The following is a 25,103-nucleotide window of genomic DNA, read 5'->3' as shown; positions in this document are numbered from 1 at the left end:
GCATGGTCCAGGCTGACTTTGCCATTGAGGCCTTGGCCAAGGCCACCTACGAGCGCATGTTCCGCTGGCTGGTGCTGCGCATCAACAAGGCTCTGGACAAGACCAAGCGCCAGGGCGCCTCCTTCATCGGGATCCTGGACATCGCGGGCTTCGAGATCTTTGATGTGAGCCTTGCCCCCGGTGACCCACAACACCGCTTCCTGGGGTTAGGTGTGCCCCTTCCCCTGGCCCCAGGTGGCCACATCCTTTGCCTGGCAGCGTCAGTTGGGTGTAACCAACAAGAGTGCCCATTGACAGTTGCAAAGGCTGCAGCTGGGGGTCGGAGCCTTGGCGGCTCTCCAGCGTGTCTGACCTCTCCACAGCAAACAGCTTCAGAGCTTTGGAACTGAGGTCTGATGGGAGGAGCAGGTGTTACAGTAGGTGCTCTACCACAGTAGGTTTCAAAGCAGCCATGAATTTGGAAGGGAAGCATTTCATCTTAATTTTTCACTAACCTCTTAGTGAAGTGATGCATTTTCCTCTGCAGTTGTGCTTTGGACAGACTACACCAGTGCCGGTCCGTGCCACTGTCCAGTGGTTGCAGAGTCCTAGTTGTGCTGACTGCATTCACACCTCCTTGGAGCTTGAGCGTTCCTAAGCCCGTGGCTGGCTGGTGCTTGTTAATACAGGAGCGCAGCCTATCCCTGCGTCACGGGATTTTGGTGATTGGGAGCACCTGCATTTTGAAACATGTTTCTGAAAAGAGCTCCTCCAGATTGCTGGAGAGGCCCACAGGCCCTCCAGAGTGAGGGCTGATAGCAGAAAGCTGGCTGAGGGATGGAAGCCGATGGCAGCAGTGTGGCAATGCTAGAAAGCCCTTCCTCCCACCATGCTCCCCCCGAGGGCCCCTGGGCGCGTGGCAGAGGTGGCTGTCCTGCTGACGCTGCTCTCCTCCTGCAGCTGAATTCCTTTGAGCAGCTGTGCATCAACTACACCAATGAGAAGCTGCAGCAGCTCTTCAACCACACCATGTTCATCCTGGAGCAAGAGGAGTACCAGCGTGAGGGCATCGAGTGGAACTTTATCGACTTTGGCCTTGACCTGCAGCCCTGCATTGACCTCATCGAGAAGCCAGTAAGAGCTTAGCTGGCCTTGACCACCTGTACCTCCAGCTCTCCCTGGCTTATGGAAGTGTTCAGTTCCCCTTCTGGTTGATTGTGCTAGGAGGACCAAGCCCATCTGGTGCCTGAGAGGCCTGGGTGGCAGCTGTGGACCGGCCTGGGCCAGAAGGGATATAACTGGGCCTGATGGTTCAGCAGCATCCACTTAAGGGGTTAACCCCCAAAGTGCTTCTATACCTTAAAGGAACAACTGTGCTCTTGTATGCCACGAACCCATGCCCAGGTGTTTCTGCTGTGGCACAAGGTTGGGCAGCCCCCCTGGGTGCTGAGTGCTGCCCTTGGGTGCACCTGCCCTCACCCTGATTCCAGTACTGATGTGGCCTTGCAGCTCCTACCCCATGCCAGTAGCTATTGGAGGCTGAGGGAACTGGGTCATGTCCCCTTTTCCAGTCAGTTCGCATGCCAGAGGGAGTTGGGGAGCAGCTGTTGGGCCTGTGTTTTAGGGGGAAGCAGAGCTGTCTCTGGGAGTGCTCCCCCTGTAGTTGTGAGCTGCTTGAGTGTGGTACACCTTGGTTACTTGCAGTCACTCACCAGCAGCCCAGGGGTAGGGCTCTGAAAGCTGAAAGCATTCCCGGTCCCCACCTGAGACCAGTTGCTTCGTGACCATGATTTCAAGTGGGGTTTCCAGTTAACAAGCTGGCCCCAAGTCCTGCCCCGTGGTCTTGCTGCAGTGTCTGGCTCTGCTTGCCCATCCTGGGGTTCAGTGTGCAGCGGGACCCTGGGGGTTCATTCTCCCTAAGGGGCTCTCACCTCACACTGGTTGTGCAGACCCAGAGCGTGGAGGCTGCTGTCTCCCGGGCTGCTGCTGGCCCCTCACGCGGCAGGATCATGTGAATGGCAGATGCCAGCACACCCTGTGCTCCCTGGGGTGCAGGCTGATGGAACTGCACTTCTCATCAAACCTCTCTGTCTGCCATGATGTTGGGCCAGTTGATTACTACCAAGGCCTTGAGGTTCTAGAGCACTGAACAGTGCCATCTGCCATGCTGCTGCTTTTTCTCTGGGGCAAGTGTTGACCACCTTCAGGGAGAATTCTAGGAACTCTGATGCCTCAGCCTGGGCTTCCCTGACAGGCCAGGTTATAGCCACTCACTGCTGGCACTGTGCTTCCCCAGGCTGGCCCTCCAGGCATCCTGGCCCTACTGGATGAGGAATGCTGGTTCCCCAAAGCCACCGACAAGAGCTTCGTGGAGAAGGTGGTGCAAGAGCAGGGCACTCACCCCAAGTTCCAGAAGCCCAAGCAGCTGAAGGACAAAGCGGATTTCTGCATCATCCACTATGCTGGCAAGGTGAGGAGAGCCCGGGCCGAGGTGCCGGCCAGACCACTGGGGTGAGATGGAGAGGGTTCCTCCCACAACTAGGAACTGGGCAACTCTGGCCTCAGCACATTGTTGGGGCAGGATGGAAGCAGTACCCACAGCTTCTTCCCTCCGGAGGTCAGTCAGTAGCACCTCCCTGCCTGTTATGGCCAGAATTGTCATTTGTATGGGGGCTGGCCCCACTGTAGGTGACAGCCATTGTACACCAGGGCTGCACAACCAGGACGTGGCAGACCTGTTCTCCGCTCTTAGCTGGGCTTCGTGTTTCCTAACTCAGCCTTCGAGATGCACACTTAGGCCACACTGGGACTTTGCCCAGTGAGGTCGTAGTTTTTGGACCCTGTCCCCGGCAGTTATCTGCAGCCCAAACCTGTGGTGACATGGGCTGGCCATGCCTTAGTCAACAGGCATCACATGCTGTGTGCAGTCCTTGGGCTCTGGGTGTGGGCCTTCCCTTTTTTCCATGTGCGGCTTGTGCTGTTCAGCTTGGGCAGTGTCACCGCTCTGGTCCTTGTGACTGTTGCAGCTGCTCCCCTAACACCACCCCCTGAAGGTAGAGTCAGAGGGCTTTGACAGCTGTTCCCCAGGCGCCAGAGAAGCATGTCCACAGCCTGACTTCCCCACTCAGCCTGTCCCTGAGGAGACCGACAGGAGGGCTGTTCCACCGTTGTGCACGCTACTCACTGTGGGAGTGAGCCCACCAGAGAACCCGCCCAGGGGACCTGCATGAGGGCACTGGCTATGGCACACTCCTGCCCTGCTGTGCTGGCAGCAGCCAAGCCCAGGCAGGGGCCTGCAGGCCCTGGTTCTGGGTGTCTCCCTGCAGGCATGCACAGACCCTTGAGAAGAGACATCAACTGCAGGCATCTTTTTTATTATTATTTTTATTGAAAGGTGGATATACAGAGAGGAAAGACAGAGAAGAAGATCTTCCGTCCGATGATTCACTCCCCAAGTGAGCGCAACGGCCGATGCTATGCTGATCCGAAGCCAGGAGACTCTTCTGGGTCTCCTGCGCGGGTGCAGGGTCCCAGAGCTTTGGGCCGTCCTCGACTGCTCTCCTGGGCCACAGGCAGGGAGCTGGAAGGGAAGCGGGGCTGCCGGGCTAGAACCAGCGCCCATATGGGATCCCGGGCGTGCAAGGCGAGGACCTTAACCACTTGCGCCACCATGCCGGGCCCAACTGCAGGCATCTTAGTGCCAGCAGCCACGCACACACACATGTGGACTTTGGGTTAGGAAGAAGGCCCACATGCCTGCTGCTTTGATGCACCTGTGGACCCTGTGATGACGAGTTCTTGTATTATTCATGTTTTTGAGACTGTATTTCAAAGAAAGTAAGACTGGCCTGTGTTCATTAGTGAAAATATAAATGCTGGAATGACAAAAAGCCAACATTAGCTAAAACTGACCCATCAGCCTTTTAGTGAGTGCCCAGGATTTTTTTCTTTAAAAATCTATTTTTTTTTTTTTTTTAATTTGAAAGGCAAAGTTTAGAGAGAAAGGTGGAGATAGAAAGAGGTCGTCCATCTACTGGTTCATTCCCTAGATTGCTACCATGGCTGGAGCTGGGCTGGTTCAGAGGCAGGAGCCAGCAATAACTTCTGGGTCTCCCGTGTGGGTGCAGGGGCCCAAGCGCTTGGGCCATCCTCTGCTGCCTTCCCAGGCCGTTAGCAGGGAGATGGAGAGGAAAGGGGACAGCCAGGATGAGAACCAGTGCCTGTGTGGGATGCCCCATTGCTACTGCAGTTCTATCTGTTACATGACAACACTGGCCCCAGTGTTTTCATGTCCATGATACCTTAAAAAAAAAAAAAGGAAAGAATAAAACAACGTCTGTGGTGTGGTGTGACTGTAGCACTCTACTCTTACCCCACCGTGTAGTGTTTGCCTCGTTTCTGAGTGTGCGCCAGACAGCATCTTGTTGACAGCTGCCGTCCGTGTCACATCTCACTGCCGTCTTGGGGATGGAGACAGCAGGAAGGCATGTGTTCTGTTCCTGGAGCTGCTGCCTGTGGCTCTGCTAGGCCTAGCGAGAGATGAGCTCATAGTCCCAGAGCAGCCAGTGACCTGTGATCCTGGGACTCTTGCAGGTGGACTACAAAGCCGACGAGTGGCTAATGAAGAACATGGACCCCCTGAACGACAACATTGCCACTCTCCTGCACCAGTCCTCTGACAAGTTTGTGTCAGAGCTCTGGAAGGATGGTACGCCCTTTGCCCTCTGCCCTCTACCTCCTCGCTGCTCTGTCCAGTTGACTTCCCACTCTTCAGTGGGCCCAGATACAAAGCCACATAGACCAGGTGGCTTCTACCCTCTTCCTAAATCTGAGGGGAGAGGTCCCTTGGGGCCTGTGCAGGCCCTTCCAGCCACTGACTGTGGCCATGAGCCACATGTGTGACACTGCAGCCTCTCACAGGTTTCCTGTAACTGCGCCTCATCCTGGGTTTTTTTTTTTGTTTGTTTTTGGCCTTCTCCTCCTTGCCTTGTCCTGCTGTTCTTCCTGCGGGTTTTCCTTCTCTTCTGCCTGGGTTTTGCTTTAACCTCTTTGTTGCAGAGATGCAGAGCGCTCAGAGAGCCTATTTCTATCAACGCTTTCCCATTCTCCACCTAGAACCAGGTGACCAGCTGCCCTCAGTGGTGTTGCTTGTGTGTAGTGCACCCCAGAGCTGTGCAAAGCCTGCTCCTGCTGACACTGTCCCCCTTCCCACCCCACAGCCCTTGTCCAACCAAGCCCCTGCCCCCTGCCCTCCTCCAGTGGCTCCTGGGCAGTCTTCCCTGCTGTGTCCCTCACCAGCTCCAGTAGGGGCTGTGTCATGTGACTTGGGGCTACACATTTTGTATCTTTCGTGTTAAATCATCGCCTGAGCATCTCAAGTCATCCTTGGATCTCCTCGTGTAAAGTGGTGCCTTGCTGCTTGAGCAAAAGCTGCGAGTGTCTCGGCTTGAGGACCAGGGGTGGTGCATGCCGCCGGGTCTGCACCTGTGTGTTCGTCCAACTGTCAGTCAGCAAGGGTCAGCTCCAACCTGAAGCCCAGCCCCCGTAGGGGCAGGCCAGGATCAGCTGAAAGGACCAGTTACAGTAGGGCCACCTTCAGCTTCCTCTTCGCAGCCCACTGGCTCCCTGGATGTCTTTGGTCACCAGTGAAGGAGACCTTGAGGTGGCCACGTGAGGTCCAAGGTGCCTCCCTTGGAGCTGACCGGTTTGTAGGCTTTGTCTGCATCCCTGGCGTCTGTCTGCAGTAAACATCCCTGTTGCTGTCTTCAAGTAAATTGTAGAGAACCGGCCACAGTGGAGGAGCAGGTGGGCTTTCCCACCCTATTCTGCACATCCACAGCCAGCAGTGACTGCAAGGCTTCGAGTGGAGCATTGGCTGGTGCTTGACGCTAGCCATGTTGCCCTGCGTGCTCTTTGCAGCTGCAGGGCTAAGGGCTCTATCATATTTCTTTGGGAGTAGAACCTTTAGCAGGCAGCATAGATGGTCAGTAACATCCATTTCTGAGAGGTAGAGAGAGCTCCTGTCTTCTGGTTCACTCCCCCACATGCCCACACTGCCAGGGCTAGGCCAATGCAGGAGCCATCTGCTGAGGCTTCAGTCTGGGTTTCCCACATGAATGTTAGGCACCCCTGGGTGGCCCTGGACACTCAGCTGGAAGCCCCACTCCCTGAGTCAGCACCTGCTGTCTCCCCGGGTCAGCGTGAGCATGGACTGGAGTTGGACACTGGAGCCAGGCATCTTCACTGCCAGGCCTGGTGGGATAGCTGTAAGCCTTGGACGGATGCCCCTCCTTGAGGAGGGCGAGCCTGGTGACCTTGAGTTTGCCTTTGCCTCCTGGTCAGAGGTCAGAGCTGCTCAGCTTTTGGGGGGACCTCAAGTAGAGAGAGGGTGCTGTTCTCGTTTTCTGCCCTTCGCTGGCCTGCCATCTGTCTTTCTGTCTGTCTCCTGGCCCTCAGCTCTCCCGGCGGGAACTGCTGGATGCTCATGTGCTTTTGTGTGGTCTCCACAGTGGACCGCATCATTGGCCTGGACCAGGTGGCCGGCATGTCTGAGACGGCTCTGCCCGGGGCCTTCAAGACTCGGAAGGGCATGTTCCGCACAGTGGGGCAGCTCTACAAGGAGCAGCTAGCCAAGCTCATGGCCACGCTGCGGAACACCAACCCCAACTTCGTCCGCTGCATCATCCCCAATCATGAGAAGAAGGTACAGCAGCACTGTGAGGGCAGGGCGTGGCGGTGCAGGACCTCCAGCCCATGTCCTTCTGTCTCTGCATATGTCAAGTCCTCAGTGGAGGTGCCCTGCAGGTGGGCTCTGGGCAGGCAGACAAGGGGCGCTCATTTGTAACCTGTGTGTCTGTTGCTTCTGGGTCTAACTGTGGTCTCTCCCAGAACTGGGAATTGCATTTAGCTGGCAGGACCAGGGGTCTGCAGTGGTCCCCTCAACTCTGAATTTGAGGGCTCCCCTATTGCTGGCTCCAGAAGTGAGACCACACATCTTTGTTTTCTCCCACCAGGCTGGCAAACTAGACCCGCACCTGGTGCTGGACCAGCTGCGCTGCAACGGCGTCCTGGAGGGCATCCGAATCTGCCGCCAGGGCTTCCCCAACAGGGTGGTCTTCCAGGAGTTCCGGCAGAGGTGAGCTAGCCCTTGGAGTCCCCTCTGCTGGGCCCAGCTGCACACGAACCAGGCCTCAGGTGGGCTGCTCCCTAGCAGGGACCATTAGCACTGGAGCTCCGTGCCCTGTGCATGGAGCTGAGGTCCACCCAGCGCTTCCCGCTGACCTCTCTTGCCACACTCTTTGTAGAAGATGAGGGCCCCCCCTGTTGTATTACTGGATTGCAAATTGCTGTGGGGACTTTGCCTGAGACTGTTGGCTGTGCTTAGAGGAGACCTGAAAAGAAATGTGTGAAGGTCAGCCAGGGGTTAGGGACTCCGGGGAACGTTCTGGAAACGAGCACTATGGCTTGTGCCCTGTGTGCCTGGACACCGGGATGCTGTGCTAAGTGTGGAGCCAGGTGCTGTCAGGAGACAGCCGTTGATGTTTGGCTCCCTGCTGCATCCCAGGGCTGCCAGTCAGCTGAATGCCTGAGCCATTCAGCCCGGGAGAAAAAGCAGCGTGGGACGCCAAAGAGCGTCTTTCCTTAGGAGACTTTGGGAGCAGAATCCCATGCCCACCACCATCCTGGGGCAGCCCTGATTCCATGCACGTTCCAGGGCAGGCGGCATTGAAGCCAGGTGTAGGACTAGACTGCCCTTTTCTCCCTCAGGTATGAGATCCTGACACCCAACTCCATTCCCAAGGGCTTCATGGATGGAAAGCAGGCATGCGTGCTCATGGTGAGTGGGGCTGTCTTCCTGCGGAGAGAGTCTGCGGTCAGCACTGTTCTGACTGCATGCCCCAGCTGATGGGCGGTGCCTCTGCTGTGAGGGTATCATACTGTTCCAGTGTGAGCCTCCCAGTCCGCCGAGCCTGCAGCAGCCCTGTGTACACCGTCTGAGGGTCAGGGCTGTGGTCTGTTGTTGCAGCTGGCTCTGTTGGGGTTGGACTCTGCCACTTGGGAACCACCTCCCACTTGTTCATGTTGCCTCCCAGCCCCATGTCCAGTGTGGTGCAGGGGGCAGCAGACGTAAGCACTGGACCTCACATAAAGCTAACGCAGTCTGTGTGGCTTGACACCTGTCCTCCATGTTTCCCTCCTGCCCCTCGTGTTATGCTTGGCATCACATACACTCTGAATCCTGTTGTGTGTGTGAGAAGGTCACACACTGGCTTAGTGACCAGGCAGCACTTCTTCCGGCTTTGCTGGCATCCTACTGTTTCTGGCGTGTCCAGGATTGGCAGCCACTGCCTTTTGTCTCCAGTTCTTTAGAAGAATCAGAGGACATAGGCTAACAGAGTTGAGAATTTGTGGGAGAGAAAAAGAGATAAGAAAAAAAATGGAATACCTACTGTGTGCAAAGCTCACATTCAAGGGGTGGGAGGAGATAGCTCCTGGCTGGCCAGAGTTTTGCCAGAGAGTGTGGGAGCAGGACGAGGCTATGTGCTACTTGTGGCCGCCTTGGCGCCTTGCTCAGCCGCTGGCCACAGCAGGTACTCACAGTCCCTTCCCTCCCTGGCTGGTGAGTATTGATAAGGTGGTGAGGGGCGGGCGGTGCCTGTGTTGGCTTCACCTTCCCTGGTCTTCTCTCCTCCCACTGGGAGCTTTCTCTCCACACTGCCCTGGGCCCTGTGGGCACCAAGTGTCCCTGAAGTCGCACACAGTGTGTGTTTTGCTGGCTGGCTGGGGCTGTCCAAAACCCCTTTTCCTAAGATAGATGGTAGCTGAGCTTTTTGGGGCACAGCCTCAGGGCTTGGCCCTGTCCCTGGGTTACTCCTCTTCACTTACATTTCCTCAGATGCTTGACTCCCCGGCTAAACTCTCCCTCGTAATTCCCACAGCTACCTCTCGAAGCAGCTCTCCCACCCTTTCCTCATCCACCTGCTCCCCCCTGTCTAGATCAAAGCCTTGGAGCTCGACAGCAACCTGTACCGCATTGGTCAGAGCAAAGTCTTCTTCCGGGCTGGCGTTCTGGCCCACCTGGAAGAGGAACGGGACCTGAAGATCACTGACGTCATCATCGGCTTCCAGGCCTGCTGCAGGGGCTACTTGGCCAGGAAGTGAGTTCCAAGATGCCCACAGTACCCCATTATCAGCAAGCTGTGTCCTGGGACAGCTGAGTTCCTGGCAGGCGCCTGTCCTGGGAAACACCTCTGGTTCTCCAGGTCCCCTCTGCCTCCTGGGCTCCCACCTCCCGAAAGAGGCCAGGAGTATATCCCCCAAAGGCTTTGAGGGACCCTGTGGGAAGGGGGGGCTCTTCCAGTTAGAGCTCTGCCCACTGGATCCCTCTCTGTCACATCCTCAGGCCTGCCTGTCCCTAGGGACCTGTGCTCCTGAGGCGGAGCCATCCTAGGGGGCAAATGTGCAGCCACTGCACACGGCTTCTGGGCGCCTGAGTCCTTTCCCAGGGCCACATATCCCAGCGAGCGTTCTAGACTCTGGGAGAACCAAGCACACCCTATGGGTGAACAGAGCTCTGCTATTCAACTGCTCTCCTGTTCTAAGCTTGCCTGGTGGCGGCATGTCCCTGGGAGCTGATCACCTTCCAGGCCAGGGTCCTAAAGGCCACTTGTGCAGAGCCAGCTCTGAGCAGCTCAGATGGAGTTTTGACAGCGTGAGCCTCTGAGCGAAGGGGGCAATCTGACCAGCCAGAGCCTGGTCACCCCCTGCCAGATCCAGAACTTATACATCGCACCACTCATAGGTGGGAGAGCTGGGGCTCTGCCCCAAGGCCCTGCTCCAAGGCCAGCTTCCCACCTGTGTGTGTGGGGCAAGGACAGGTCCCCAGTGAAGGCCTCCCGGGGAGATGAGGGCGGTCAGGTGTGTGTCCGCCACGCCCAGCCCAGGTGCTGACCATGTCCTTCCCCGCCCCTGTACCCCAGGGCTTTTGCCAAGCGGCAACAGCAGCTGACAGCCATGAAAGTTCTGCAGAGGAACTGCGCCGCCTACCTCAAGCTACGCAACTGGCAGTGGTGGCGGCTCTTCACCAAGGTGAGTGAGTGCAGGCTGCCTCCCTTGCCCGGCCCCGTGCGCCGTGACCCCAGCAGCATCCGGTCTCGTGCTGGCCTCTGCAGGGACCCGCTGCCCTCCTGGCCTTTGGTCTGGTAGCACAAGCCCAGACATGCCCTGTGGTCATTGGTCAAGCGGGCCTGGCTGTGGTCTGCTCCAGGGCTGGCCAGAGCTGGGCCATGCAAGCAAAGGCTTAGGACCCTGCAGGCCCAGACATTTGCCACCCCAGTGTGGCCACACACTCGTACACAACCAGGCTGGCCCCTTCAGAGTCTTTTTATAAATTTCCTGTACTTTCAAGATGGTTCATCCTGCTTTTGTATATAATGTGGATAATTAAAAGAAGTTGAGAAGAGTGTTAAGAAAACTGAAATTCACTCCCAATTCCTTCACCCTGAGCCAATAACTGTAATTTCAATATTGATTCTCCACTCCTTCTTTCCCTGCCTATAAATCTCAGCTGTATAAGCCACACACATTCGTGCATCACAGAGCCTTCACTTGTGCAAACGATGTTGTGTTTTGCACGTTGTGGTTAAAACTCCTGTGTCGGCATCATCTCTCAGATACCGGTGTACTCCAGAGGGAATGTCAGTCAACCTGCTGCTCTTCCGACAGCAAACCTTACTGCCATTCCTGGTGCTCTGCTGTAGTACACAGAACTTTCATGAACATCCACGCGCATGGGATAGCTGCCCTGCGATGCAAAGACTAGGACCATATAGATTTCTTCTCTGCCGCCTCTCCTCTGCACAGTGTGGCTCGTTACCCCTGACTTTGGCGAGCTTGTGTGTCTCTCCCAGGTCAAGCCGCTGCTGCAGGTAAGCCGGCAGGAGGAGGAGATGATGGCCAAGGAGGAGGAGCTGGTGAAGGTGCGAGAGAAGCAGCTGGCTGCGGAGAACAGGCTCACTGAGATGGAGACACTGCAGTCTCAGGTGGGTAGTGCCCCCTGCTGGCCACACTAGGGTGAGGCCCTGTGGCCACTCTAATGGCTGGAGGGAAATAGTGGTCAGCCTGCAGACCCCGTGGTGGGTTTTGTGTTGGGGGATGCTGCTTCTTGCAGGGGGTGATGGCTAAGGAGAGTGGCCATGCTGGTGGGCAGGGCCTGGGCATTTAAGCAGCAGAGCTGGTGGAGATTACGAGGTGACATGTACTCTGTGCCCTCCCTAGCTCATGGCCGAGAAGTTACAGCTGCAGGAGCAACTGCAGGCAGAAACAGAGCTGTGCGCCGAGGCCGAGGAGCTGCGGGCCCGGCTGACAGCCAAGAAGCAGGAGCTGGAGGAGATCTGCCATGACCTGGAGGCCAGGGTGGAGGAGGAGGAAGAGCGCTGCCAGCACCTGCAGGCCGAGAAGAAGAAGATGCAGCAGAACATTCAGGTAACCGCTACCCACCCCTGCCGCCCCAGGAATGGGGATGTGGGGTCCTTGTGCTCCCTGGCCGCCCACCCCTGCTGCCCCAGGAACAGGGAGATGGGGTCCATGGGAATAGGGAGACGGGGACCGCGTGCTCCCTGGCCGCCCACCCCTGCTGCCCCAGAAACAGGGAGACGGGGTCCACGTGTGTCCCCGTGTCCATGAGGGACAGCTGAGAGGGCTTTCCTCTGCAGGGTGGAGGTTTCCTTTATGGGGTCCTCAGATCCCTGTGTACATTGCACCCCACACACGCTCCACCTCCCTCTGACTTTTCCCTGTGACCTGGGAGTAGAGGACCATCTCAGTGGGAGCTGCTGACTCAGGGACACCCCACCAAAGGGTTTCTTGGGCATCTTGCCACTTCAATACACATGACCCCTCTGGCAGGGCTGGATCTCATCTTAGCAAGCTCACAGAGCCAGCTCATTCCCACCCTCTCTTCTGGCAGGAACTGGAGGAGCAGCTGGAGGAGGAAGAGAGCGCCCGGCAGAAATTGCAGCTGGAGAAGGTGACCACAGAGGCCAAGCTGAAGAAGCTGGAGGAGGAGCAGATCATCATGGAGGACCAGAACTGCAAGCTGGCCAAGGTACGACCTGGGTCCCCACTCTCGGCTCTTGGGGCAGCCCCTCCTGCCAGAGCCACGGCCCAGGGAGCCTTTCTCCTGATGGAGCAAATGACCCAGGAGGGTTAGCCAGGACCTTCCCCAGGCTGGCTCTGTGCTCATTTGTCCCCCATGAGGCCTGAGATGCTTTGGCTCCATGTGAAATGTCAGGTGCTCTTTAGCTGATCCTGCAGGTGCTCTTTAGCTGACCCTGAGGTGGCAGCCACCTGTCCCGAGACCTGATCTGGGGACATGTTGAGGAGAAGGCAGGATGAGAGTAGAAGGCTTTCCTGTGTCCCCAGCAGGTGCAGGTGAAAGAGGCATGATACCACCAAGGGACTGGCATGTGGGGAGGGTGACAGTCGTGTTGAGTGAGGAGGTTCGTGTTAACCTGAAGGCAGGACTCCAGTGAGGAGAGAAGCCTTGGGCACGGGGTGATGTGAGGGCAGGGAGGAGACCACCACCCACCAGGCCTGGGCACACAGACAAGCACTCTATGGCTATCTTCGAAGAGGCAGAGCCATTCCTACTTCACCAGCACCTGCTGCCTGGAGAGCTATCTTAGACCACCCACGTGCCCATGGGGATGGCACAGGTCTGAGAGGAGCTGAGATCCCTCCTTGGGTACTTTTCTGTTCCGAGGAACTAGAAGCCTCTCGGAACTGCCCCTTCCATCCCTGAGACCCCCAGGACTACAGTCAGCCTTTAAGGCCTGACTTGTTTGCCCAGTCCTGCGTTCTTGGGCCAGCCGTGCTTCGGGGAATGGTAAGGTACACCTTACTCACCTTCTGTTCAGCCTGGTCTGCCCTCACGCTCCTTCCGCCACCTCTGCCCCCCAGGAAAAGAAGCTGCTGGAAGACAGAATTGCCGAGTTCACCACCAACCTCATGGAGGAGGAGGAGAAGTCCAAGAGTCTCGCCAAGCTCAAGAACAAGCACGAGGCCATGATCACCGACCTGGAAGGTGAGGGGGACGCTCGGGGATCCCCAGCTCACTCCAGCCTGGCCTCTCGGCTGCTGCCCTGTGACATTAAGGTGCCGGAGCCTGGGTGCTCTGGCTGTCGCATGCAGAGTTGGGAGCAAAGATGCACATTGCCTCATTGGTCCACATCCTCAAGGTGCTAGGCAGACTGCAAGAGGTCATAGGTGGGCCAGGGTGATGGGTCTTCAGGGTGAGGCATCCTTTCTGACCCTGTAAGTGTTCGTGCACATGCAGCTAAGCCTGCGTTCTGGAGAATTCGATGTGCTGTAGCCTCAAAGGCAAGCAAGCACTGACTCCAGGCACCAGGAGACGAGCTGCCCTACTAGGAAGGGCAGCGGCGGACAGTGACCCCCACAGGGGACTCGGCCACATCCTGGGGGTTGGGAGTGAGCGTGTGTGTACTCTGAAGGCCTCTGAGCCTTAATGTTTCATGAGACTGTATTGTCCATAAGTCATTAACAGCAGAGCCTGTGGCCACTGAGCCTTGCCTCCTTACCCCTGCTCCTGCACAGAGCGCCTCCGCAGGGAGGAGAAGCAGCGGCAGGAGCTGGAGAAGACACGCCGGAAGCTGGAGGGAGACTCCACCGACCTCAGCGACCAGATTGCTGAACTGCAGGCACAGATCGCCGAGCTCAAGATGCAGCTAGCCAAGAAAGAGGAGGAGCTCCAGGCTGCCCTAGCTAGGTGAGGCCCAGGGCATGCGGTCAGCCGGCTGTCCAGAACACATATGCCACTTGCCCCGCTGCTCAGGTTCTCGGCGTGCCAGGAAGCTGCGAGCATGCCCTCTGCTGCTGTTTTATACCTGAGTAGTTCCCATTGTCTAAAAGGCTAGAGTGGCTTTCTCCTCTAACCCAGAGTCAGCCACAACTCCATCACCTATCCACTTTACTTTTTTTTTTTAAGTTTCTTGGCCATAGGCACACATGTGCTTTAGAAGACAATTTTTAGAGCACTTTGGGATTTGTTGCAAGATTGAGCAGAATGTAGATTTCCTATAGAAGCCCTACTTCTCTGCCACACAGACTGTCCCACCTCAAGTCCACAGGACATCGTGCATCAGTTGCAGTCTGAGAAACTGTAGGTTCTTTTTTTTTTTTTTTGGTAATCTTGTAGTTATTATTATTAAAGTTTAAATCAGTGAGTCTTAATTTAGCAGAGGAAATGGTTTTTCTGTGAGGCTCTCCAGGTGTTTTTTCCCAAGAACCCTTCTAAGTGCATGATTGTGACAGCCACAGGCAGCTTTGACTGCACCTCTCTAAGGTTTATTCCTGCAAACCAGGTGATGAAGGTGCCAGGAGCCTCGTGCTAACCCTGATCTCTCTGGCAGAGTGGAAGAAGAAGCTGCCCAGAAGAACATGGCCCTAAAGAAGATTCGGGAACTGGAATCTCAGATTTCAGAACTCCAGGAAGACCTGGAATCAGAACGTGCTTTCAGAAATAAGGCTGAGAAGCAGAAACGGGACCTTGGAGAAGAGCTGGAGGCACTAAAGACAGAGCTGGAAGACACACTGGACTCCACGGCTGCTCAGCAGGAGCTCAGGTGTGCCACTGAGGAAGGATGTAAGGGTGCTGGGAGGGAGAGGTCGTGGCCCGAAGGGCTGGAGCCTGGAGTAGTGCCATGCTGGAGTACTTCCTGCATCCTGGGAGAGCGCCAAAGCCAGGACTTCCTCAGCTGTTTCTGCTGAGCAGATCTGCAGAGAAACGTGACTTCTCAGGGTGCAGCCAGGGTGGGCTCCGAGGCTGCTGGACACAGAAGCCTCGACCAAGTGTGTCTGCAAGCCTGGGCCTTGGTGATGTGATTAGTTGAGTAGGGAACAGCTGCAGACAGTGGCAATGCCAGGCCTGTCTGTGGCAGGGTCAGGGAAAGGTTCCTGGCTCTGGACCTCTACTGTGAGGGGCTGGGTTTCTCTGTGCAGGTCCAAACGTGAGCAGGAAGTAAACATTCTGAAGAAGACTCTCGAGGATGAGGCCAAGACTCATGAGGCCCAGATCCAGGAGATGCGGCAGAAGCACTCGCAGGCCGTGGAGGAGCTGGCCGAGCAGCTGGAACAGACCAAGCGGGTAGGCAGCCTACCCAGCCTGTGCTGCTCTCAGGGGAGGGGCCACATTGAAGCCGGTCTTGCTTCAGCCCCAACTCCTTGGCTCCTTGGGCCACTGGTATCCTGTACCTGTTCCCCCGCTCCCCGCCCCTCTGTCCAGGAGAATGATAGGTTTGTCTTATGTGGTTGCACATAAGAAGCTCTGAGGTAGTGAGTGCACACCAAGGTGTTAATGTGTTGGGGTTGTCACAGCGACAGCCTGCAAGGACTCCAGGGCCCCCAGAGTCCAGCTTTCACCTGCAGACCCTCGCCAGAGCACCCCCAGCAAACGCTCGGCTGCAGTCTTGCTAGGGAAGCCCCAGGGCTGTGCATGCAGGCGGTGTCCTGGCCAGGAGGAACATGTTCTGCCTCCAGAACTTGCAGCCCTCTCTGTTGGCGACAGCAGGGAACATTCGGGGCTCTTCCACTGGAAGCCTGAGTGTGTTGGGTCTCCGTCCCTCTTCCACACTGGCCCAGCTCTGCGCATTGTGCACGTTGGAGTCTCCCATTCCTCCACTGGTTCATGCCCCCAGAGCTGCTTTTCATTCAGGCCTCTTGGTGCAGACTTGAAAGGGATTATTGCATTTGTGTTGTAGACTCCACCTCACTTACAGATATTAAAATGTTTCTTTATTTACTTGAGGGAGAGCTCCCATCTGTTGGTTCAGTGCCCAAATACCTGCACAGGCTGTTGGCTAGGGAAGTGTGGCTATGAGTAGTCAGTTAAGGGTTCCCTTGCTGTGATGTAGAGCTTGCTAAAATCTTAACATCTACAACAGCAGCAGCACTGACCCCTAGCACCCTCTCTCTGCCCAGACAACAGAGTTGGGTGGAGGTTATTTGGGCAGTTAAACAGAAGGGAGGACGCATGTCCCAGGTCACTACCCAAAATCCCCATTTATGTTGTTGCCTCCCCTGCTGCCAGGTGAAAGCCAACCTGGAGAAAGCCAAGCAGACCCTGGAGCATGAGCGAGGCGAGCTGGCCAACGAGGTCAAGGCCCTGCAGCAGGGCAAGGGCGACTCGGAGCACAAGCGCAAGAAGGTGGAGGCCCAGCTGCAGGAGTTGCAGGTCAAATTCAGTGAAGGAGAGCGCGTGCGCACTGAGCTGGCTGACAAGGTCACCAAGCTGCAGGTAAGGCTTGTGCTGGCACCAACTCCCTCTGCCTCTGCAATCCCAGCCTGGCCCCTGGATGCTCCCTCAGCTGGGCCTGGAGCAGGTCTGGTGCTCCAGTGTCCGTTTGTGCACTTGCACTCTTGTGTCCATCTACACTGCCTCTTCAGCCAAACCTCTGTAGCCCGGCTGTGCCAGCCCCTCGCGCTCAGGTTCACAGGCACGTCTCTCCCCTGTGCAGGTGGAGCTGGATAACGTGACAGGTCTGCTCAACCAGTCTGACAGCAAGTCCAGCAAACTCACCAAGGACTTCTCGGCGCTCGAGTCCCAGCTGCAGGACACCCAGGTGAGGTAGCTGCCAGGCCTTCAGGCACCTGTGCCTGCCAATCCTGTCTGGGACCCCTTTTGTGACAGTCTCATCCTTGAATCACTGTCCCTTCAATCCAAGGGACGAGATCCTGCCATCTGGGTTGTGGGGCTTGCAAGGCCTTGATGCCGCATCTCCTGACCCTGCATGCCTCTCGTTCCCCTGAGCAGGAGTTGCTGCAGGAGGAGAACCGGCAGAAGCTGGGCCTGAGCACCAAGCTGAAGCAGCTGGAGGATGAGAAGAACTCCATCAAGGAGCAGCTGGAGGAGGAGGAGGAGGCCAAGCACAACCTGGAGAAACAGATCGTCACCCTGCAGGCCCAGGTGCAGAGCTGGCTCAGGGTGCTGGCCGGGCACTGGCCTCGGCATAGCTCAGGGCCCTCTGAGACAGCCTTAGCAGTCTGAGAACCTGGGTGGACACACGCAGCACACAGCCCGCTGCCTTTGGCCAGTCCCTGGCTCTAAGTTCACCTTGCTTCCGTTGTGAATGGGGCCCGGGAGTCTGTGCCATTATTGCTACGTGGAGATCCCTGGATGCTAATTCAGAGCTGCTGGGAGTCTCCTGGAGATTCTGCTGGGCCCACTGTGCTGGGGGCGACTGTGGCTCTCTGCAGTTGGCTAACTCGGTCAGGCCGTGTAGTTATCCTGTTGGTGTAAAAGCATTATGAGACAGCCATCCACTCTTATGAGCTGCAGAGTAGATCTGGGTGTAGGCACAGATCAGGGCTTTTGTCCCTAGAGCCTGTCATGGGGCTGCCGTGGCTCAGTCAGGAGGGGCTAAGGGCCCATTTTGAAGCTTGTGTGCAAGTGTGTATGTGTACCCATGTGCATGTGTGTGCACCTGCTTCCTGGGAGAAGTGATGTCAGGGGTCCCTGCTCTGGGCCTCAGTGTTTGGATAGCCACAGGCTCAGTCAGTGCAGATTGAGTTGGAGAGTCCTTGCCCCGGCCCCTCAGCAGGAGCTCCTGGCAGAGGGAGACGACCGGGGAGCCACGTCCATGACACAGTGGGCTCCTCAGTCCCTTCATGGTGTAGCAAGCCTTCAGGTGTCCCAGGGAGAAGCCTGCTGCCTGAGTAAATGCTCCCTTGGGTGCCTCCTCACACCATGCTCCTGCCCAGGTGACCGACATGAGGAAGAAGATGGAGGATGGCGTGGGTTGCCTGGAGACGGCTGAGGAGGCCCGGCGGAAGCTCCAGAAGGACCTGGAGGGGCTGAGCCAGCGGCATGAGGAGAAGGTGGCTGCCTACGACAAGCTGGAGAAGACCAAGACGCGGCTGCAGCAGGAGCTGGACGACCTACTCGTGGACCTGGACCACCAGCGCCAGAGCGTCTCCAACCTGGAGAAGAAGCAGAAGAAGTTTGACCAGGTGTGGGGTGTCAGCTTGGTCCTCCTCCTCATCTCCTCTCTGCCTCAGGCATCCCAGCTTTAGGCCTCTGTGACCTCGGCCTGCATGGGTCAGGGCAAGGGCTGGGAGGTTGAGGAGCTTGAAAAGAAAGTTACCAAAAGGCCTTTGGGTAGTGGGCTTCAGAGTAACCTCTCTCCTTTCTGTTTTTGTGTGTTTTCCAAGTTTTCCAGAACCAGCCAGTTCTGCTAATATCTAATACTTGACGTGTTCATCCAGGACAACGAGATGTAGGTGTCAGAGTCAGAGAGGATGCTTAGTAAGCACAGCTTAGCAAATCATGGCCATGCCCAGCCCCTGGCAGCGGCTTTGCCGACATTGTCTTGGCACACACAGAAGCAGAGGGAATGGGAAGGCAGGGATAGGGTTGGAAGCATTGTTAGAGAGAGCCACAGTTGGGCTTCTGAGCAGTCCGTCTGCCTGGTCTTGAGACAGATGCCAACTGGTTGCTGAGAGTAGCCAGCTTCTAGATCCTTGGGGTGGATTTCTCCCACGTGAGCGCTGATGGCAGCAGCCCTGTGGAGCATAAAGTTGTTAGAACTAAGTCAAATGGATGCTTTGCGGTGGTGGGCAAGGCAAGCCCTGCCCTTGTGTCATCCTTGGATCCAGCCCTGCATCTGCTCCTCTCTGACCTCATTCCCCGGGTCCTGGGGCCCAGCTGGGATAGCCCGCATTGGTCCCCAGCTCTGAGCCTCATGGAACCCACCTCCATCCCAGCTCCTGGCAGAGGAGAAGACCATTTCAGCCAAGTATGCGGAGGAGCGCGATCGGGCCGAGGCAGAGGCCCGTGAGAAAGAGACCAAGGCACTGTCACTGGCCCGAGCCCTGGAGGAGGCCATCGAGCAGAAGGCAGAGCTGGAGCGACTCAACAAGCAGTTCCGCACGGAGATGGAGGATCTCATGAGCTCCAAGGACGACGTGGGCAAGAGCGTGAGTGTCGGCTCCCGTCTGTTGGCCGGTCTCTGGAGGGTGCCTGGTGCGGGCCTGGCAGAAAGTTCTGGGACATGTTGGGGGTCCAGGTTGGAGCAGCTCGGCCACCTGCTCCTGCCTCCATCCTGATGTGAACGCTTGGGCTCAGGTGCATGAGTTGGAGAAGTCCAAGCGGGCACTGGAGCAGCAGGTGGAAGAGATGAAGACGCAGCTGGAGGAGCTGGAGGATGAGCTGCAGGCCACCGAGGACGCCAAGCTGCGGCTGGAGGTGAACCTGCAGGCCATGAAGGCACAGTTCGAGCGCGACCTGCAGGGCCGTGATGAGCAGAGTGAGGAGAAGAAGAAACAGCTGGTCAGACAGGTGCGTGTGAGGGCCCTCCTGCTGCCCAGCTCCCAAAAAGCCTGTGTTCTCCCCTTCCTGCACCTGGCTTGTGCTAGGACCCCCAGGCCCCTCTTTCCCTGCCTTTACCTCTCCAGCCTCTGCCCGGGGCTCAGATATGGTCTCTGCTAGATGTGATGGTCAGTAACCCCTGCTGGTTCCTGGAGAGAGGGGTCCAGCTTCTTGAGTTGTGGGTGCTTCCCCAGGTGCGGGAGATGGAGGCAGAGTTGGAGGATGAGCGGAAGCAGCGCTCCATGGCAGTGGCCGCCCGGAAGAAGCTGGAGATGGACTTGAAGGACCTGGAGGCACACATTGATTCAGCCAACAAGAACCGTGATGAAGCTATCAAGCAGCTGCGCAAACTGCAGGTGAGGTCAGCCCGGCCACCTGACACGAGGCTCAGGCCTATGCTGGACTTGGTGGAGTGGCCCATGAAGGCTGGGATCCCGGCCGTGAGTGCCCTTAGCCTCATCTCAGAGTTAGAGACTCTGCAGCCCAGGGTGCAAGCACACAGAGCAAGCAGAGAAAACAGAGCTGCAGTGGAACCAGTGCCTCCGAGTGCTTAGACAGACCTGGGCCTGCCGTGCTGCTAGGGAGGCTACCCCTCAGGGCAGGTGTCCGGAGAGAAGCTGCTGCCGGACAGCTGGCAGAGAGATGCATGTGTCTGTCATCAGTGGAGAACACGCACCAGAGCCAGCTCTGCCACGCCACATCGTGCCACATGAGCCACGAACATGAGTTGTCAGCAAGGTTTCAGGGCGTTGGGTGCTCTGCCTGCTGGTAACATTGCCAGCAGGTGCCATTTGGCTGGGCACAGCCAGGCTCGTGCCGCTTGTCCTGGGGTGTCCCAGTTGGATAGCTGTTTGCAGCAGAGGGAACAAAAAGCGCTGCTTAACAGAGGTGTTAGAGTGGAAGCATGCGTTAGAGGAACAAAAGGAAACACATCTCCTGGCCTGGAGTTGTCCTCGCTGGCAGACTGGGCACTGACATCCAGTGGTACATGTGCATTGGGAGAGGTGCCAGGGGCACTGGCCTCAAGGGAGTTCCAGAAAGAAAGCATGAGCCAGTATGTACACTGCACTCAGCCCAGTGAGAAATGGGCTTTGTAAATCCTCACGCCCAAAAGCATGTGAGTGATACAGCATGAAAGTGTTGACTCACTGTTTTGCCCTTTTAGAGTTAAGCTGATTAAACATGGACCAGGCAGAAAGCCGGCACAAGTCCCTGCTGGCGAGGTGTCCCTCTTGGGGAAAGGGAGGGCAGAGGGCACGGAGCTGGCGGGCCTGAGCAGCGGTGCTGACCCAGTGCTTCCCTTGCAGGCCCAGATGAAGGACTACATGCGTGAGCTGGAGGACACACGAGCCTCTCGCGAGGAGACCCTAGCCCAGGCCAAGGAGAACGAGAAGAAGCTCAAGAGCATGGAGGCTGAGATGATGCAGCTGCAGGAGGTAAGCCAGCCGCTGCTGTCTGGCGAGCGGGTGGCGCGGGCCAGGGCTTCCCTCCACCACCCCCAGCCTGCCAGAGCAGGCCTGGAAACATGACCCTAACTTGGGAAAGAGTGCCATGATGCCAGAGTTCCCACAGTAGGGCTAGGGGAAGGTGATAAAAATGTGTGTAGGGATGAACTTGTTCCCCTGGGAACTGAGATGAAATCACCAACCCTGGCTGGTAAAGGATGGATCTGCTTGCCCCCTTGGCTGCCTCACACGTAGCCACCATGGAGTCACCTCGGAGGCCTGAGCTCCTGCACAAGGTGCAGCCACTGCTGCTGAGTGTGATGGTCAGAACAGGGTCCAGCCACGGTCCCTTCTGCTCTCTCCTGCTTGTGCCTGGGCAGCCCTTCCTCCACTGTCCCGTGCCCACAGGGTGCATGCACTTGGCTCACCCTGGACTCAGGTCTGTCCCAACCCTCCTGACTTCTTGGCTGCTGGGAGCACATAGGCGCCAGCACTGAGGACCTCTGTCCACGTAGGCCTTCCCAGCAGGCCTGGCTTGATTCCTTGGCTCCTTGGACTGGGCTCTTGTTAACAGGTGGTGTTTAAGCTGTGACCTGGGAATAGGGAATCAAGCCCACGAGCTACAGGGATTCATGGGAAAGAACTTTATGGGAGAAGCCGGGTCTTGGGACGGATTACACCGTGCAGGGCAGGGGCATGGAGTGGCAGGTGTGGCTCTGTCTCTGCTGGTCACGTTCCACATCCTTATTGCAGGAACTGGCTGCTGCTGAGCGTGCCAAGCGCCAGGCGCAGCAGGAGCGGGATGAGCTGGCTGATGAGATTGCCAACAGCAGCGGCAAAGGGTAAGATGAGCAAGGAGGCAGAGGGGACCCCCAGGGATGTCACCTCTGGTCCCATGGAGCCCTCTCACTTGTGCCTACCCTCGCCAGAGCCCTGGCACTGGAGGAGAAGCGGCGGCTGGAGGCCCGCATCGCCCAGCTGGAGGAGGAGCTGGAGGAGGAGCAGGGCAACACGGAGCTGATTAATGACCGCCTAAAGAAGGCCAACCTACAGGTGGGTGGCCATGCTGACTCGACCCGGGCTCCTAAAGCCCCACCCACCACTGCTCCCTTACGGGAGGCCTCACAGGCAGTAGTGGGCAGAAGCTTCTGGAAAAAATTCCTGGCCCTGGTTTCCCTCTCCGGGCTAGAGAGCATCTGGACTCTGCCTCCTGCATCGCTTGATGATTCTTGGCCCAGCAATGTCCTCTGGCCCCAGGGCCCTCTCATGCCCTGCAGCAGGGCCCCCGCCTTCCTTGAGGTCACAGCCCCTCTTTTCTGCAGATCGACCAGATGAACACCGACCTGAACCTGGAGCGCAGTCAGGCCCAGAAGAATGAGAACGCGCGGCAGCAGCTGGAGCGCCAGAACAAGGAGCTGAAGGTCAAGCTTCAGGAGATGGAGGGCACTGTCAAGTCCAAGTACAAGGCCTCCATCGCCGCCCTCGAGGCCAAGATCGCACAGCTGGAGGAGCAGCTGGACAACGAGACCAAGTACGAGCCCCCCCTCTCTGCCCTCGCCCACTGAGCTGGCAGGTGCGGGGCGGTGGCGGTGGCAATGCACTCTGTGTCCCCAGAGCAGCTGTTACCTGCTAGGGTCCTCCCTGAGCCAATCACGGGTCAGCTCTGTCCCCTGCATGCTGATGTCCTGTTTTGTTTACTAGAGACCTAATGGGTTGTGATGGGAGCTCAGGGTCCACTTCTGAAATGGGGAGATCTGGGGGCTGTTGCTGCAGGCTGAGTCCAAACAGGTGGGGTCCTTCCCCCTCCGCCCCCCAGCATCTTTCTGGGAGCTTAGCAAGACTGAGGTTTCTTTGGGGATGAAGTGGGAGTCACCCCAGGCCTCAAACCTCAGTGCACACTTTTCTAACTATACCCAAGCTCTGTGAGACGTGTCACTTCCCTTTCCTGAGTCCTGGTTCAACAGTCTGTCACCTGGGAAACGTCGCTCGTCCCTTTTGAAAGGCAGAGCATGAAGCGGGTGTGCAGGGACCACAGGCACTGTGGCGTCAGGCCCCTAGGGCACACACCCAATGTATGGCTGGTTGGCGGGAGCCTCTGGAAGAGGCTGTCCCCGCTGAGCCACATCTGCTGTGCAGGGAACGTCAGGCCGCCTCCAAGCAGGTGCGCCGGGCCGAGAAGAAGCTGAAGGACGTGTTGCTGCAGGTGGAGGACGAGCGACGAAATGCTGAGCAGTACAAGGACCAGGTGTGTTCAGGGCTGTGTGCGTGGGCACCTTAGCCAGGATCCCCGCGGCCGCTCATCTGCCCAGACCCTCTAACCAGGGCCTTGGGCCACACATCCCCACAGGCTGACAAGGCATCCACCCGCCTGAAGCAACTCAAGCGCCAGCTGGAAGAGGCCGAGGAGGAGGCCCAACGAGCCAACGCCTCCCGTCGGAAGCTGCAACGTGAGCTGGAGGATGCCACGGAGACGGCCGACGCCATGAACCGTGAGGTCAGCTCCCTCAAGAACAAGCTCAGGTGAGTGTGCGGCCGGCAAGCCCCTGGGAACGGACTCCTCTAGGTGAACGTGGTCTCGCTCCCCCACCAGCGCCAGAGCAAGGGACCCTCGCTCTTGCCGTCTGCTGTGTGCCCGTCCCCTGGGTCGTCGCTTCCACTTTCTGGGCAGTGTTTGTGCCTGCATCTCGTGTCGCTTGTGCTGCCTGCTTCCTGGAGAACCTTCTGTTTGCTGGAGGCCCAGCCTCCCTTCGCCCCGCTGAGGGCAGTCAGCTACTCCTCGCGTTCCCTCTTAAGATGGCTCCGACTGGTCCAGCTGCATGCCTGTGACCCTCCTCCACTGACCCTTACCCTTTGCCCTTGAACTCCCCTCCTCCAGGCGTGGAGATCTCCCATTCGTGGTGCCCCGCCGAATGGCCCGGAAAGGCGCTGGTGACTGCTCGGACGAGGAGCTGGATGGCAAAGCAGATGGCGCTGAGGCCAAGCCTGCTGAATAAGGAACCCATGGGACCCCTTCCCAGCCTCACGCAGTGCCCCCTGCTGGGGCTTGCTGGGACTGGGACCCCACCCCTCTGCACCCCAGGCCTTGTTGAGGGCATTGGCTTCCTCTGCTGTAGCCCTTCCAGTTGCTCCCCCTCCCTAACCCCCAACTCGCAGTTCTGATACCAAAGAGTCAGGGGCCTGGGCCTATGCTGGAGGCCCAGGAGGGAGTGCCCCCTTGTCTCCAGCCCCTTCCCCCCACTGAGCACAGGCCACTGAGGCGTGGAGGGCAGACTGCTGGGGACAGACATGCAGATTTTCTATGAATCTATTTTTCTCAAGACTAAAGGAGTTTTGATAGCCCAGCCCCCACCTCTACTCCACCACCAGCTGTCCCCTCTTCCTCCCTACTCCGTTGTTGGCAATCAACATGTGGTAACCTCACCCCTGCCCTATCGGCTCCCTGCTCCTGCGGCCCTGGGTGGTCCAGAAGGGGCAGGCCCAGCTGCCCCACCTCTGTGCGGGGCACAGAGTGCCGAGGGCAGGCAGCACCACGGTCCTGCCGGCCCCTTCCCAATCCCAAGACGTCTCAAGTGCAATGCCACTCCCCTCCTTCGCCAGGGACAGCCCTGCCACCCCCACAGCCAGGCTGTCGGGCCCAGTGGGCCAGGCAAGCAGCCTGCCAGTAGCTTCTCCCGTCACTCTTGGGGACCAAATGTATTTAATGGTTAAGGGACTTATCCCAGGACTGACAGCCAGAGCATCAGAGAGGGCCTGAGAACCCATACGCATCCCTGCATGGATGCCAGGACCGGGCCGAGGGCACCTTGTCTGCCCCGCCCACTCGGTCCAGCTGAGTCCCTGCCACCTGCAGGGAGATTTTTGAAAGCAGAAGTTTCCTTTTTTCTCCCCCATTCTTGTAATGAACGATCAAATGCCGAGTGTTTATCACTGCCTTTCCTTCGGAACCGTGCTTAGAGAAGAGTAGCTCACCCTACACTGGTCTACACTGGTTGCTGAATTTACTTGTGTTCCTAACTGTTTTGTATATGCTGCGTTTAGACTTACTATGACAAGATGGCAATTTTTATTTTAAAGGAAACAAACTCAACAAACATGAATCTTATATCAAAGCTATGTATGCCTACCAAGCTCTGAATTCAGGTCCCAGCGCTGGCACAGCAGGGCCCAGAACTTTCTCCCACTCCCCCTTCTTTTTTTATATACTGAAAGTGCCTTAGCATGTGTGTGGCGCCACCACTACAGTCAGCTGGTTTACGGAGACTTCCACTGAGCATCACAATAAACAGTACCATGTGCTA

General features: G+C 57.4%; 1 protein-coding gene across 2 annotated transcripts in view; it reads left to right on the top strand.

Annotated features, from left to right (window-relative positions):
• The window catches only part of MYH9 (myosin heavy chain 9), an 84,135-nt gene extending 59,032 nt beyond the window's left edge, over nt 1–25,103 (top strand). For both annotated transcript variants that reach the window (XM_040985398.1, XM_040985406.1), the window contains 30 exons: nt 12–164; nt 940–1,113; nt 2,276–2,449; nt 4,573–4,687; nt 6,489–6,682; nt 6,993–7,114; nt 7,747–7,816; nt 8,977–9,137; nt 9,960–10,068; nt 10,890–11,021; nt 11,257–11,463; nt 11,948–12,085; nt 12,940–13,063; nt 13,594–13,765; nt 14,409–14,621; nt 14,998–15,142; nt 16,085–16,291; nt 16,512–16,616; nt 16,808–16,960; nt 17,755–18,003; nt 18,757–18,969; nt 19,118–19,330; nt 19,555–19,716; nt 20,668–20,796; nt 21,559–21,647; nt 21,735–21,858; nt 22,128–22,336; nt 22,942–23,050; nt 23,153–23,325; nt 23,681–25,103. In XM_040985398.1, the coding sequence (XP_040841332.1) occupies nt 12–164; nt 940–1,113; nt 2,276–2,449; nt 4,573–4,687; nt 6,489–6,682; nt 6,993–7,114; nt 7,747–7,816; nt 8,977–9,137; nt 9,960–10,068; nt 10,890–11,021; nt 11,257–11,463; nt 11,948–12,085; nt 12,940–13,063; nt 13,594–13,765; nt 14,409–14,621; nt 14,998–15,142; nt 16,085–16,291; nt 16,512–16,616; nt 16,808–16,960; nt 17,755–18,003; nt 18,757–18,969; nt 19,118–19,330; nt 19,555–19,716; nt 20,668–20,796; nt 21,559–21,647; nt 21,735–21,858; nt 22,128–22,336; nt 22,942–23,050; nt 23,153–23,325; nt 23,681–23,798 (4,656 nt within the window). In that variant the 3' untranslated portion in view covers nt 23,799–25,103. The remainder of the gene's footprint in view (nt 1–11; nt 165–939; nt 1,114–2,275; nt 2,450–4,572; nt 4,688–6,488; nt 6,683–6,992; nt 7,115–7,746; nt 7,817–8,976; nt 9,138–9,959; nt 10,069–10,889; nt 11,022–11,256; nt 11,464–11,947; nt 12,086–12,939; nt 13,064–13,593; nt 13,766–14,408; nt 14,622–14,997; nt 15,143–16,084; nt 16,292–16,511; nt 16,617–16,807; nt 16,961–17,754; nt 18,004–18,756; nt 18,970–19,117; nt 19,331–19,554; nt 19,717–20,667; nt 20,797–21,558; nt 21,648–21,734; nt 21,859–22,127; nt 22,337–22,941; nt 23,051–23,152; nt 23,326–23,680) is intronic.

The sequence above is a fragment of the Ochotona curzoniae genome, unplaced genomic scaffold (genome assembly GCF_017591425.1).
Source record: "Ochotona curzoniae isolate NIBS_2020 unplaced genomic scaffold, NIBS_Ocur_1.0 contig_1014, whole genome shotgun sequence".
Lineage (NCBI taxonomy): Eukaryota > Metazoa > Chordata > Mammalia > Lagomorpha > Ochotonidae > Ochotona > Ochotona curzoniae.
Note: the sequence above shows the minus strand (reverse complement) of the source record. Positions and strands in the feature narration are given on the sequence as shown.